Source organism: Pteropus medius, unplaced genomic scaffold (assembly GCF_902729225.1).
Source record: "Pteropus medius unplaced genomic scaffold, Ma_sr-lr_union100, whole genome shotgun sequence".
Classification (NCBI taxonomy): Eukaryota; Metazoa; Chordata; class Mammalia; order Chiroptera; family Pteropodidae; genus Pteropus; species Pteropus medius.
This window is the reverse complement of record NW_024340692.1, coordinates 17358493-17372321: the sequence shown is the minus strand read 5'-3', so window position 1 is coordinate 17372321 and position 13829 is coordinate 17358493. Positions and strand designations below refer to the sequence as shown.

Below are 13829 nucleotides of genomic sequence, written 5' to 3'. Positions count from 1 at the left end.
ACACAAAATACAAGGATGCGTCCAGTTTCACTACAGCTCTTCTCATTTACAAGTGTTGAGCGCTTGCTTTCGGAACGCCCTTCTGATTGGCTGAGCCAATGTCAGTGACATCAACCAACTTACTTTTGATTGGAAGGCTGGTTGCTGGGACTGTAGCGTTTGCAAGAAGTCACTTAACTGTTTGAGAGCTGGAAAACCGAATCAGAAGTTCTCTTTTGTAATAAGAACCAGCGCAACCGACTAAGGGAGGTGTGTCCCACACCTCCGCAAGATGGAACAGAGTCAGGAGGCCTGGACCGTCTACCAGACCGAAAGGCAGTCCAGGAGATGAGTGGCTGCTATTTTCCAGCCTCTGGGCTGTTACCCTTTTAAATGTCAGCGTTCGTGGCTGTAGGGATAGCACGAGGCATCGAAACGGAACAGTCGGATTGGCCGCACGCCCCAGTTCTAGACGCACCTCTCCACCTAAAGGCCGTTCTGACTGGCAGGGGGAGAAAGTAAACAGAGTTGAATCACCCTCCCCACTGGCCAATTGGAGGGGGTTTGGATTGTGACGTGATGGGATTCTGCGAAATTGTTACTGAGCAAGAGAATGCCGGAACGGTGCGGACCGGCAAGACCAGGGGCTCAGAAGCCGTCAGGGGACTGGGGGAAAAGTGTCTCTTAGACGTGGCGCTTGGTCCAGCCCTCGCCACCCGCGTGGGGGTGGTCGGGTGAATGTACTGGGTCTTTGGCTCGACGGAGAGGCGGCCGAGGGCGTGTACCTCTCTTGCAGTTTCCTCTCCCAGCGCCTCGGGGGCGTATTCAGTCGAATAAACTTGCGACCGCCACGTGTGGCATCTTTCCAAGGAAGACGACTCGGAGCGGCGGGCGCGCCGGTCGCGGGGATCGCGCCGGGCGCGGGGCACCAGCGGCGGCGAGAGGCGACAGCGCAGCGGAGCCCCGGGCCGTGGCTGCTGCGTGCGGAGGCGCTACCGGTTACGTAAAGATGAGGGGCTGAGGTCGCCTTGGCGCTCCTGAGAGTCGGAAGCGCCCCGCGCCCCCGCCCCCTTGGCCGCCGCGCCGCGCCGCGCCGAGCTCGTCGTCCCAGGCCGGGGCAGGGCGAACCGAACCTCCGCAGCCACCGCCAAGTTTGGCCGCGCCGCCGGGGCCGCCGTCGCCCGCACCATGTCCGCGGCCGCCTACATGGACTTCGTGGCTGCCCAGTGTCTGGTTTCCATTTCGAACCGCGCTGCGGTGCCGGAGCATGGGGGCGCTCCGGACGCCGAGCGGCTGCGACTACCTGAGCGGGAGGTGACCAAGGAGCACGGTGACCCGGGGGACACCTGGAAGGATTACTGCACGCTGGTCACCATCGCCAAGAGCTTGTTGGACCTGAACAAGTACCGACCCATCCAGACCCCCTCGGTGTGCAGCGACAGTCTGGAGAGTCCGGATGAGGATATGGGATCCGACAGCGACGTGACCACCGAATCTGGGTCGAGTCCTTCCCACAGCCCGGAGGAGAGACAGGATCCTGGCAGCGCGCCCAGCCCGCTCTCCCTCCTCCACCCTGGAGTGGCTGCGAAGGGGAAACACGCCTCCGAAAAGAGGCACAAGTGCCCCTACAGTGGCTGTGGGAAAGTCTATGGAAAATCCTCCCATCTCAAAGCCCATTACAGAGTGCATACAGGTTAGCGGCGTCTCCCTCTCCCACCGACCTCCGGGGTTAGTTAACCTTTGGCCAGGCAGCGTTCCTGGGCGTTTAAGGACACCACACCCAGCCTAAAGGGTGCAAACATTTTGGATAAGATGCTGTTTTAACACTTTAAATAATTGAACCGTGTAGGGACGGAAAACTCACTCTCCTTAATTGCCCCCAGCCTCTGGAAGCTACGGAGAGCATTAAACTGGCGGACAGAGTGAGTGCCAGCCACTGTGCGTGGCTTCTCGGGGAGTGGTGCCACCCCTCCGCTGCCCCGCCCCCCAGGGCTCCCGCACCCAGCGACGGTGGGGCCACCCCACCTGGGCAGACGCTGCGGGGGTGGGGAGAGTCAAATGGCGTCTCTTTTATTTGATTCTCTTGTGGGATTGCAGAGAAGTAGCAAAACCTGGGGAGAAGCGGCACACTTTACATGGAACCTTTTAAGGATGACTAAGGACTCATTTAGCTATATGCTTGCTACTTTTCAGGGCTTGCCAAGGTGGTTTTAAATTTGGCCAAGAGTCCCCAGAGAGGTTTAAAATAACACTGCTTCAGGCAGTAGAGGAGTTTTATCCAGTGATGGTTGGTGGGTTAACTTTATAACTAGTTAGACTCTTTAATGACAGACAGCTGATTTTTTTTCCCCCATGTGACTTAGGTTCACCCTCCGACCTGAACAGAGCAGTTGGGTAGAAGGAGGTGTGGTCCTTGCTGGAGGTCAAGACTGGGTAATGGCTGTTGAAATGTTCTGGAGGCCAGGAAGAGCTGTCTCTCCCAGGGAAAGCAAAAGGCAGGGCTGTCCAAATGAATGTGGCTAGAATGACAACTGCAGGATAAACTGGGCTGTGGAGACTTACAGGGTTCTTGGTCAGCCAATTCTGTTGGTTCTGTTTAACATAGTCAGAAGTTGGAAAGCCTTAACACTTGGCTGGGCTGCCTCACCATCTTTAGTAAGGTTCCTTTGCAACGGCTGTTCTTAACAAGGAAGCACAGGGCTCGGTCCTCTCATGAAACTCCTTTTCCTTCTGTCCTATGACACCATCTTTAAAAGGTTGTTGTTGGAGTTACTTGGAAAAGTATTGCTGTTTGTGGTGTAATTTTTGGCACCTCAATGAGGCCCTAGGCCTGTGGTTTTAAATGAAATTGGTTGGTTTTGTCTTGTTTCGCTTTTTAAAAGAAAGGCCATGTAGCTGCATCTCTTATTTTATTTCCTTTGGAAAGAGCTTCTTGTGGAGGTGGCTGCTGGAACAGGAGTAAAACTGAATTTTCTCCGTGGTTAATGCAAAATCAGGTTGTTTGGAATTGTCATCTAGGTTGCCATAAAACAACACATTTTAAACTCTGTATCTGTAAGGTTGTTTAAAGACTTGTGCCTGGGTTGGGGGATGTGACCTTTCATGTGGCTCCCTAAGGGTAAAGTAGGGGTGTATTAACCCAAGGGTGTTACTCACCAACAGCTGTTGGGCGGGCCTGGCTGTGTCAGCCATGTTCCCAGAGTTCGGTTGTTCACATCGACACCCACTGCCACCTTGAGCAAAGGCACTTTCTCCTTCAGGGAGCTGCCCTGTCGTGTAGCTGGGGAGGGCTGCAGTGCTGCTCTGTGAGCTACCTGAGTCTGTCCAAGTCAGAAAAACGATTCCCAGCGTTCTGAACCAGTCCACTGAGTGATTTTCTCAGGCATTTATAGAAATGGCTGCTTATATGTGCGTGCATGCGTGGTGCTCTTTAATTCTCCATAAGGCAAGTCAGCTCAGCTGTTTCAGGAGAAACCTTTACACAGTCAAGAGTGGAAAACGAAGAGAAATCTTAATCCTGTTTTAAATGCTATACAGTCTTTTGAAACTAGTGATATGGTGATTGCAGGTGTCTTATTTATGTTTGGGGGCACTGTAATACTAGGATATGGTTGAACAAAAACCTTGACCTCTGTAAATATTGTCGGAAGGGTACTCCTGCTAAAGAACATATGTGTGAAGGATACTCTAAATAAGAGACTTGTAGGAGGTCTCGGGCATTTGGAAGTTTCTGATACAGCTCCAAGTTAGATTGTCTTTGGGGTGGGGTAAGGAGCTTCCTGATTTTCTCTTTGCTGGTATTAAATCCAGAAGGTGGACAAGAAATAGCAGTTGGAATGTCTGCATTCCGTGACAATTATAAGAGCTGAAATTCAAGCCACACCCCCCTGCTCTAGGTGGCCCAACAAGGATTCTTCAGGCTGCTTGTTCACCTCTATACTCTCCTTCAGCTGCCTTTTCTATAGAACCAGTGGCTTTAGAAGTTGAGTCATTTAAACAAAATTGCATTTAATTCAGTACAGCTATTTCTATAGTGTCCTAAGAGAAAAGATACTTTTGAGGTGAGCTGAGCTGGGTTACGATTCGTCCTACTGTTTCCCAGTTGTGAGGACCTTAAGCAAGTTACTTGAATTCAGAGTTTGCAACCAAGAGGCCTGCTTCTAAATTTGTTTGGCTTTGCCAATACAAGGTTTAAAAATGTTTAATTAGTTACCAATATCTAAAAATCAGAGGATTTCGGCATAAATCTGGATTTATGGCTTCTCTGGAAAAATCGAACTCTCTGGCAATACTGGGCCTGAATTCCTGCCTAGCAACAATTGGCTTGAACTGATCTTTCTTTATATGGGGCAGTTCTCCTTATTTTAACCATTTACATCGTCTGTTGGTGTTTAAGTTTGTGACCTCTGATTTGTTTGAGCCTTACTTTCTTAATTCACAAAATAGGGTACTATCACTGAACTCAAAGGTTCTTGTGCAAAGATAATATCTATAAAGCACCTAATAGGATTCCACACACAGTAGGCCCTCAAGAAATAGTGGATCTTAGAGTTTGTGTTATAAGGGATCTTCAAAATTAGGAAACATGGAATAAAGTTATTTTTAAGTAGTATGTTAGTTTACATTTTCTAGTACTATGCTCAATTTGTTTTTCTTCAGTCTCTAGATGAGATACTCCTCAGGCAATGTACTTGTAAAGTTTAAGCAATGGATCCATAGTAAATCTGAAAAAAATGCAACAAATACGCTCTTTTCTGTTTCTGGACCTCTTGGATATTTTAGAGTGTATTTATTATAATGTTTCATGTTAACCATTAGATGCATGAAAGTACCTTGCCTGAAAACCTATCAAGCATATTATCTGAAAATGCAGCCCAACATTATCCTGGCACAACACGACAGACCCACACCCACATCACTCCCTCTGCGTGCACATGCACACATGCACACAGACACACATATTCCACAGTCCCCTCACGGCCCCCACATCCACACTCACACACTCCTCCACTTCCCAGCAGACACCCCAAACCAGCCTCCACAAACACCCACTCAAACCCCCCCACTCCCTGCCCCTCCCATACCCACTTCCCTTCAACACCTCCACAAACACTTAAAAAGAAAAAATGTATCCCAAGTTTCCTGACTTTGTGGTTATTTTGTACATAGAGTATATGTATCTTGAAGAAGTGGGTGAGGAATATCTTTTGGAGAAGGAAACAGCTACATCCAAACTCCAGATCAAAAGTCATCAGAACTGCTTGAGGCTAGGTTGATGTCACAATGCTAGAAACCTTAGGCCTTATTTCCAGGCCAGGTCTAATTTTACTCTCTTTTTTAGAGGGACTTAAATCAGCTGTCCTCAAATGGCGACAGTAGGTTGAGCTCGATGACACTGGTTACAGGATTCTGGAAATTAGAAAGCCCTAAATCCCAACCATCACATCCCAGTTCTATAGAAAAAAAAAATTAAACAATTTTAAAAAATAGGGAAGAAAGAAGTTTATGTACAACAAGAGAAGACAAGAGCTGCAAACACCCCACGAGTGGCTGCTTCTGTTTCTCCTTCACCTGTTTGAACATTTCCCTGCGATACTTAGACTGTCTTGCCCAAGAGACCTGGATAGCCCCCTTCATGGAAGTTATCCTCCTATATGGGGAATAGATTTTCTGGCCGCTCTAGGAATGTCCATCACTGGCCAGCTCTAACTCAGGAGGGATATCCCTTCCCTGAGACTAAAGCTTTAAATTTTTGCTTATAAAGGTGCCACGCTTGCTCTGTGCTTCTTCTATTCTTCTCCCTTAATTACTGCAAGAAGCTTTAGAGTCATCTGTTTGGTTCAGGGGGATCTAGTGCCATTAGAGGACTCACTTCTGCTACCCAGAAGGCAGGAGTTCAGGGACAGGGCCAGGTCTTGCTTTGGCCCCAGGCCCCAGGCTAGGAGCCTTAGCTCAAGTGGTCTCAGGGCAGCCCGTTAATTAGCCCCCTCCCTGCCCAATCTTAACACTTTCTCTTCTCTTTATGAGTAGAAGGGAGGCCCAGTGTCTTGATCTTCAAGGAGACATTCTCTCTGCCCTATTGCTCTTTTCAGAGAGTACTCCCCAAAGTGAAGTGGAATAGTATTTCATAACCTGACATGCTTCATCCAAGGTAGATTTATAACTAGGCCTGAGTGGGGCTTACACAGATCGGGGTTTGTTTGTTTGTTTGGTTGGTTGGTTTTGGTTTTTACCTTTTTCCTCCCATTTTTCCTTCCCTTAAGGAGACTAGACATGTTTTTCCATAATTGCCTCCCCCCATGACATTTTCATACCACAAATATATTGTGGAGCCATTAATGTACTGTGCCCCTTCAGAAGGCTATTGTAATAGCTAAGACATTTTCACTGGCCAAAGATCTAATTTTTGCTGCTTTAGGGGCCATATCACCTACGTCACCACCACCACTCCCCGCCCCCAACCCAATGAGACTGTCTAGACACAGTCTCATGTATCTTGTCAGGAAAAATATAACAATATACATTCTAGAGCAAAGGGCTGCATGAGGCCTCTAGCTCTAGAAGATAAGAGGTTTCTAAAGATTGTAAGGATGTCCTGTCGTGTTGGCTCTTGCATTTCAGACAAGAGGCTAAAATTCCTTGATTCCAAGGAAAGATGGCCCAGACATCTGCTCCAGCCCTAGCCCGCTATTGGAATCTCACTCTGGGGATCAGGGTCTGTTGGGGGACCCAGAAGCTCTTTAGTGCTAGTCGTAGAGATGGGATGGACCAGGTGCTGTTGTTCCTCACGCCCCTTCGTTCATCATCTTCCATCTAGCTTCCCTAGCAGAGACAAAGAGGGAGGCTGCCTTAGAAAAGCTGCTGCTGCTAGCAGGATTATTGTTTCACAACAGAAAATACAAATGGGGTAGAATTACCAAGTAAAAATGTTGTTTCCCTTGATTTTCCTCTCAAATCTTCTGTGAGTGGTGAAGAGAGAGATACAAGTAGGACCTGGGTTGGGGAGGGAGGCACTAGAATCAATTTTTTGTTTGTTTTGATGGTAACACCCCATTACCTTCAGACACAAAGATGTCAGTTATCTGAGGGAAATGAATCCTTGGACTCTGAACTTAATGGTCAGATTTACGTTCCTGCCTCAATGGTTGACACTTATCCCAAGAACCTGTCATTCTGCAACATCTGTGTGAAATTCTAAGATTGAACTTCCCAAAGAGAAGAATCGCATGACATATTGGGAAAGTGGCTGACAATGATCTTCCTTAATATAAGTTCATTGAGAAGAAAAGTGGGTGAATGATTTCCTAGTGTTTAGTCTTTCAGGAGCCTCTAAAACAAGTTGAGTATCCTGGTTACATTAAGCTTTCTAGCCCATCACTTGTTTTTCTGAATGCCTTTTGTTCATTAGCATTCTTGATTTAAAAAACAAAAAACAAAAACACAGCATTGTCATTTTCATTAGTCTTGACTTCCAAATTTTCCAGGTTTTTTCTTCTTCCCCCCACCTCCCTTGCCTGTTCTCAAGCTTGGAGAAAAAGCTTGCAGCATTCCAGGCCTCTGCTGCTCAAATCCTCCCCCACATCCGACCCTCCCACCTTTTCCTAATGTTTCTCCAGCAGGCCCATCGCCCACTGAAGAGTGTAAATTAGTGCCTAGTAATTGGTACAAAGGCACTTTCTGTTTCTATGCAACACACACAAAAAGGAGGGGCAAAAGGAAGAAGGAAAAAAAACCCACAGACGGTTAAAAAAGGGAAAGAAATGAGATCTTCTGCAGTGGTCTCTGAGCAATCCTGCCTCTCATCTCACCCCACTTTTTGTTGGTGATTTAGTCACAGGCCTAGGCCTAGCTCAGAGCACTTGGTGGCAGCCATTGTCAGTATTGAAAGAATAGAATTTGGAGGTTGGAAGTGACCTTGAGAGGTCATCGCATCCATCATTTTGTCTCTAAAAGAGTGTATGCCCACCCTCTGAGACAGGGATTGTTCCATTTAAGCATTTTGAGGGTCTTGGATGATTTGGAATTATACCACCAGGGTTTAAATGCTGGATCTCTGCCTTGACAAGCATGTGACTGGGCAGAGAGTGGGATCTCCCGGAGCCTCAGTTTGCTCAGCAGCACAATGAGGGCCCCAGTTACTCTGAAGGGCTGTTAAGAAGACGAAGTGCCAAAGGCCCAAGTGTGGCCCACGTGGAGATCTTCCTTCATTGTGAATTCTTTGAAATTCTTCAATTTGAATTTTTTCTCCCATGGTCTCCAGAGGATTCAATCTGTGGTTAACATTTTTTTAAAAACCTTAGTTTAAAGATCTGCTTTGAATTAACCAAAATAGCCAAGTGAAAGGGCAGACGTGGAGTCAGCCCTGGACCTCTGCTCTTTCATTATGTATTATATACTCTTTGAAATAGCCCAAGGCCCAGTGCCTGTGAGATTTCCTACTCCTCCCTTCCTGGAGCCCTCCTGAAACTTTAATACCTTTTTGGTGCATTAAGGCCAAGAGTAAACATTTGTCTTATCCCGGCCTCAAGCGGTCCCCTCAGCAAATAATAGGACTAACATTATTATTCATAGAGAAGTCCTTCCCTACCAAGGGAGTGCGCTGCATCTATTTTTTATTCATGGGATATTCCAAGGCATTTATTTCCATTTGTGCTTAAAGCCCATGTTTATGATGGTGTACCCGCAGCCTTCCCTTTTAATCTCAGTTTATCATGAGGTATGTTAGCTTTTGAAGCCCTCAGATGAGAACCGATCATCTAGATCCAAAATCTAAAAGGTTCTAGAGCTACAAGAACCAGTTAGCTCACCATCTAAGCCCAGGGCTACTGGGCTTTTGAATTTTTTTTTTTTTTTTTAATGAAAGTGAGAATGATCACAAATTTGTACGAGAGAATGAAATTCGTCTCTGATTGAGCCTTTTTAAAAAGTGAGGACATTATTTAAACATTAAAATCAAGAAAAAGGAGCTTAAGCCATACAAAATTAATGACAAGGATTTGAAGTGCAGGCAGTAGTACTTGAATTAAACAAACTTTGAACATTTTCCAAGACAAGTCTCCATTGTTTTAGAAGTGAGTACCTCCTGTAGGACCTGACTTGAACCAAAGTGGGCAGATAAAAGTATAAAAATCCTGTCTGAGAATTATGAACATTTCAGACATGGAAGAAATCTTACACATCATCTTTATTCAAAAACAGAGAGAGGAAAAAAGATTCACCATCTCTGCCTCCTAGGGAGCCAACTTTGACGAGACCTACCCCCGTGGAAAGAACTTGAATGTGAGTCCTCCAGAGACCTTTGCCTGCAGTAGACAGAGTGATTAGAGCACAGGCTTTCGGTTCTTGCAGACCTTGTGTTTGAATCCTGCCTCTGCCACTCTCTTAACTGTAAGAACGCTCTGAACCTCAGTTTTCCCATCTGTAAAATGGAGTTCAGCAATTATGTACTCATGAATTTGTTGTGAGACTTAATTCAGATGAGTTATTTAAAGCATTTAGGGCAGTGTTCTCTGAATATTACGATTAAAAGTAAATTATTTACATGTGTTGCCCAGAAAGCCCTTGAGGTTCCAAGAAATTTTGTTTAGAATTCCAGATTAATCCAGCAGCAGCTCATTCATTTAAGTAATATTTATTTATTGTTTCATGCTAAGAACTGTGCTAGATATTGATAGCAGGCACTGTGAGTGTTGTGAATAGTAATAACAATAATAGTAATAATAGTGAATTATGAGTGTTAGTAGTAGTAACAGTAATAATAATAACATCCAGCATTTATTACATTGTCACGTTCCAAGCCAAATGGTTTACATACGCTGTCACATTTAAACTCACAGAAGTCCTATGACATAGGAAGTTACTCTTATTTTCCTTTTATAGGAGGAATTAGACTTTGAGTGAGTTAACTTAGTCCAAGGTTACTCTGGAATTTTCCTAGTGTGTTTCTAGGAGCTTGGAGTTGTTGACCTGGACTCCTTGGGTTGCTGCCGTGGGAAGAGACTCTGTTTTGCATGGCTCGCTTGGATTTAGCCCGAAAGCCACTAGTCTTTGGCTTTCGACTCTTGTGTTCCAACTCTGCCTTGTGATTGGTTTTTATAAACATTGATTAAGAATATCTGTAGAAGTCTTGGACTTGGATCAAACCTATCCTGTCTTCTCCAACGATTATCCAGAACCTGCTTCCTTCCAGTTGAAAAAGACCCCAGTTCTGGGGCCATGGTTATATTATTCAGAACTCTTGGTTGCAACCAACGGAATCTAAATTTGGACTGACTTAATAAAAAATAGAACTTTATTGGTTCAAATTACCTACACATCTGAGGTAGCTCTAGTTACAGATAGCCCTGGGTACAGGTACTTAGTGTCTGCCTCTCTCGCTGGCTTAAATTTACTGTCCTTTGCTTTGGCTTCATTCTCTGAGTAGTGGTAAGATGGCTGATGGCAACTCCAAATTCCTATCCTGCCAACTCAGCAAACCCTATGGAAAGACAGTTTCTCTTTCCTAATGATTCCAGAAAAACTCCCAGGCTTCAGACTTCATACTGGAGTTAGAATTCTGTGTCTGTCCCTGAACTCAGTCACTGTGGCATGACTGGATCTCATCCAGCCCCTGGGTGTGGGGGTTTAGGGTCACCCTCTGGGATTATGTAGACTCAGAGTGGGGAAGGGTGTTTTCCCAAAGGAAATTCAAGATGTGTTATTTATTACCCAGAAGAAGCAATGGATTCCAGACAAACAAAACCAACAAGTATTCATGCTATCTGCCTGCTAAGAACAACAAGAAGGATGTTCCAAAGAGCAGAGTTTGACAAAATGAGAGATTCGTATGACGACATTTTCTTTTTCATATTTTTCTCCCTTTTGAAGAGAAAGGGCTCTGAACCATCTCTGAAGTTCAACCTAAAGATAGGTCAGCAGTGCATGTACTAAATGGTCTTTGTAAAAGAGAAATTATTTCAACGTGTATTTCTCGTGCTCAGGCTTATGCCTTCCTCAGTGGATGTTCTAGAAGCCGGTACCCACAGCCTCATGTGGAACAAGTATAAAGCAGCAGTGTGATCGGTAGTGTTATTCACTTCGTCTTAATTCCAGTCTGTCCATTTTAATGCCGAGAGAAATGAATTATGTCTACACGAACAGTTGTCACCCTGCGTGCTAACAGATAAAGACCTCATCTTTACAAAGATAAGCTGTTTGGCGATGCCCATTGGGATTCGGAAGTCTATTTGGTGTACGTATGCCCAACAAAAACACCATAAGAAATCTTAGGGGCAAAAATTAGATCTTAAAAATAACATACAAAAACACATCAAAATGACTTAAATCTCTAGGCTGCCATAATTCTACAGTAGTTTTGTGCCATTGCCGTTTTAACAAAAATAAGCAGCATGACAACCAGACAGCTGGCTTTCCTTCTTTCATGTTGCCAATTATATCCATGGCTAGCCACAAAATGCTTGTCTGGTGAGCATTATCCCACTGAGGTGGGGTTCCCAGTATGAAGGAAACATGGGCTGTGTGCCCCTATAAGCTGACTCATTTCTTCTCAATGTCCTGCTTGCTCTCAATTTCGAAACACTGCCCAGGAGTGCCTGCCTGTGGGCATCAGGTAGGGGGCTGTTTTGTGAAGGTCGGATACCTCAGACCCGTCGTTCCTCGCAGTCTTTGGTGACAAACACCAGGCAATATGAAATTAGTGACTCACTGTAAAAAGCTTGAAAAATTACTTGACGGTGGCCCCTGTGGCACGTGTGAAAAGGATGGTCAGGCATGTGCTGGAGTAGCATCACTGGTGACTCTGAGTCATTACAAGTGCCGCAGCCTGGCTGGCAGGTAGAGTAGGCATTTACTAACCAGACACCAAGCTCCTCTCTGGCATTTTCCTCTTTTGTCCATCATCTTTTCTGCACCAAAGGCTTCCGCTTTCTGGACAGTTGTTGTCCCCAGACTGGAAGCTGTGGATGCTACAAATCATTTCACCTAAATGCACAAATGGAGAGGGTATCCTTGTGTTCACCAACAATGCCAAAAGTCTAAGTGGCCCTTGTAAAGCAATTATACATATTGGGTAAGAACTTCCCAGACACAATCCTAGGTACACAAAGAGTAACTGTCCATAACCAGAACTAACTGAGTCTCAAGCCTCTTCACCCCTACCCATTTCTGCTGTTGATAGAAAAACTTTATTTTAGCAATTCAGGGTCTCTCAGTCAATTCTGTGTTAAATCGTATTGTCCTTTTTGGCAAAAGTTTGCAAAATCAGAGTTTTCTCTCCCTCTCCTTTTTCCTGTCTTTCTCCTGGAATTGATCTATCCTTTGATGGGCAAGAGGCTCACCTCTGATTTCAGCATTAAGGGAGGGCTGTCCATGTTGCATGCCATTCCTTGACTTGGCGGCCTCCCCTAGGGCTTCATGATCCAACCTGGGACACAGTCCTCATGTGCTAGCTTTCTCTGCTAAACAGGGAGTCTGCACAGTGGCTGCAGGTATGAGATCCTTGCACTCCGTGACTCAGTGCTCCTGTGGCATTCTCCCATGTGCGTGGTCTTGGTCTCAGGAACACGCAGTCCCTTTCCCGACCCTGCATTTGGAAGGACGTGAAGCTTCGAGGCATGCACTGAGACCCTTCTCTCAATGGGGCTACCAAACTCCTCAGTTGCCCTGGCGTGCGTGGGGACTCCCCTAAGGGGGGCTCGTACAAGCTTTAGGTATGCTGTGGGCCAGGTGACAGTGGCCACTCCTCTGGGACTGCCCAAGCCTGTTTCTAAAGGGAGAGTATATAACACCAGGCACTTCTTAGAGACCTTCGCACCTATCCTGTACCCGTAGCCCCTCCTCTCTCTCTGTCTCTCTATAGCTCAGGTCCCCATAGGGTGCTCTGGCAAATTAAGAGAGTTTAAGTGTAAGAACTTCTGAGTCTGCTTTACATTTTTAAAACTCCATTTTGAAATTTAAAGCTCAACAGCCAACTTATTTGTTTTAAACTATATCTGCCCTCCCCAAGGCAATGCATCTGGAAAGCAAAAGAATTAGAAAAACATGCTGTAAAATGCCCTCTCTACATCTATTAGGGCCTATGTTCTTCTTTAACATCTAATCTTGTTTTGTGCTCAAAACTGAAGAAGGAATTTGAAAACTGGTTCTAATCTAAGTGTATCCTTAGGCAAGGCATCTGCCCTCTGATTCGGCTTTATGTGAAACAGGACAGGTTTGAATTCAATGGTCATAAAAAAATCACCCAAAATGCAGAGATTCAAAGAATCTATATTCTCAGGATAGTTTTACCATCAAACATATTGTGTCAATGATTAGTGCTTAGTAGGTTTATTTATTATTTCTCTTTCCTACAAATAACTGAGGAGAAACAGCGTAGTCTGGGATGTCAGGAAGAATATGGATGTAGGAATCAGCTAATCTGGGCCTGGATCTAGCTGTGTGGTTCTTGGGAGGTTACTTCACTTTTCTGCTGGTTCAGAGTTGCTAAGAGGAGGGCCATATAATGGAAAAATCAAGATGTAACTCTTGCTGGGTTGAGGATCTAAAGAGTCAAGAATCTATTGCCTGCCATCTTTTTCTGAGGTCCCGGCTCATGAGCTGTCTCACAAATCAGTTGGAAGTTGGGAACATACAAGCAACATTGGGATAGACTTGCCTCCTACACACCAGTGTGCTCCAGTGAGGAAGTGCTACATGACAGATGTTACAGACACACCCACTTCCCAGTTCAGAGCCTAAAGCATGGGGCAAGCTGCCTCCCATAGATGAACACAGGGGCCAGGAAGTAAAACTGCACGTCCAAAACAAACTCTATAGTGACTCTGTTGAATCAACAAATAATTCTTCTTCTTCTT

General features: G+C 45.4%; 1 protein-coding gene across 1 annotated transcript in view; it reads left to right on the top strand.

Annotated features, from left to right (window-relative positions):
• The first annotated feature begins 206 nt into the window (after positions 1–206).
• KLF9 (KLF transcription factor 9) overlaps positions 207–13829 on the top strand; it is a 22791-nt gene continuing 9168 nt past the window's right edge. Inside the window, exon 1 of the mRNA XM_039838461.1 lies at positions 207–1672. Coding sequence (XP_039694395.1) covers positions 1168–1672 — 505 coding nt within the window. The 5' untranslated portion in view covers positions 207–1167. The remainder of the gene's footprint in view (positions 1673–13829) is intronic.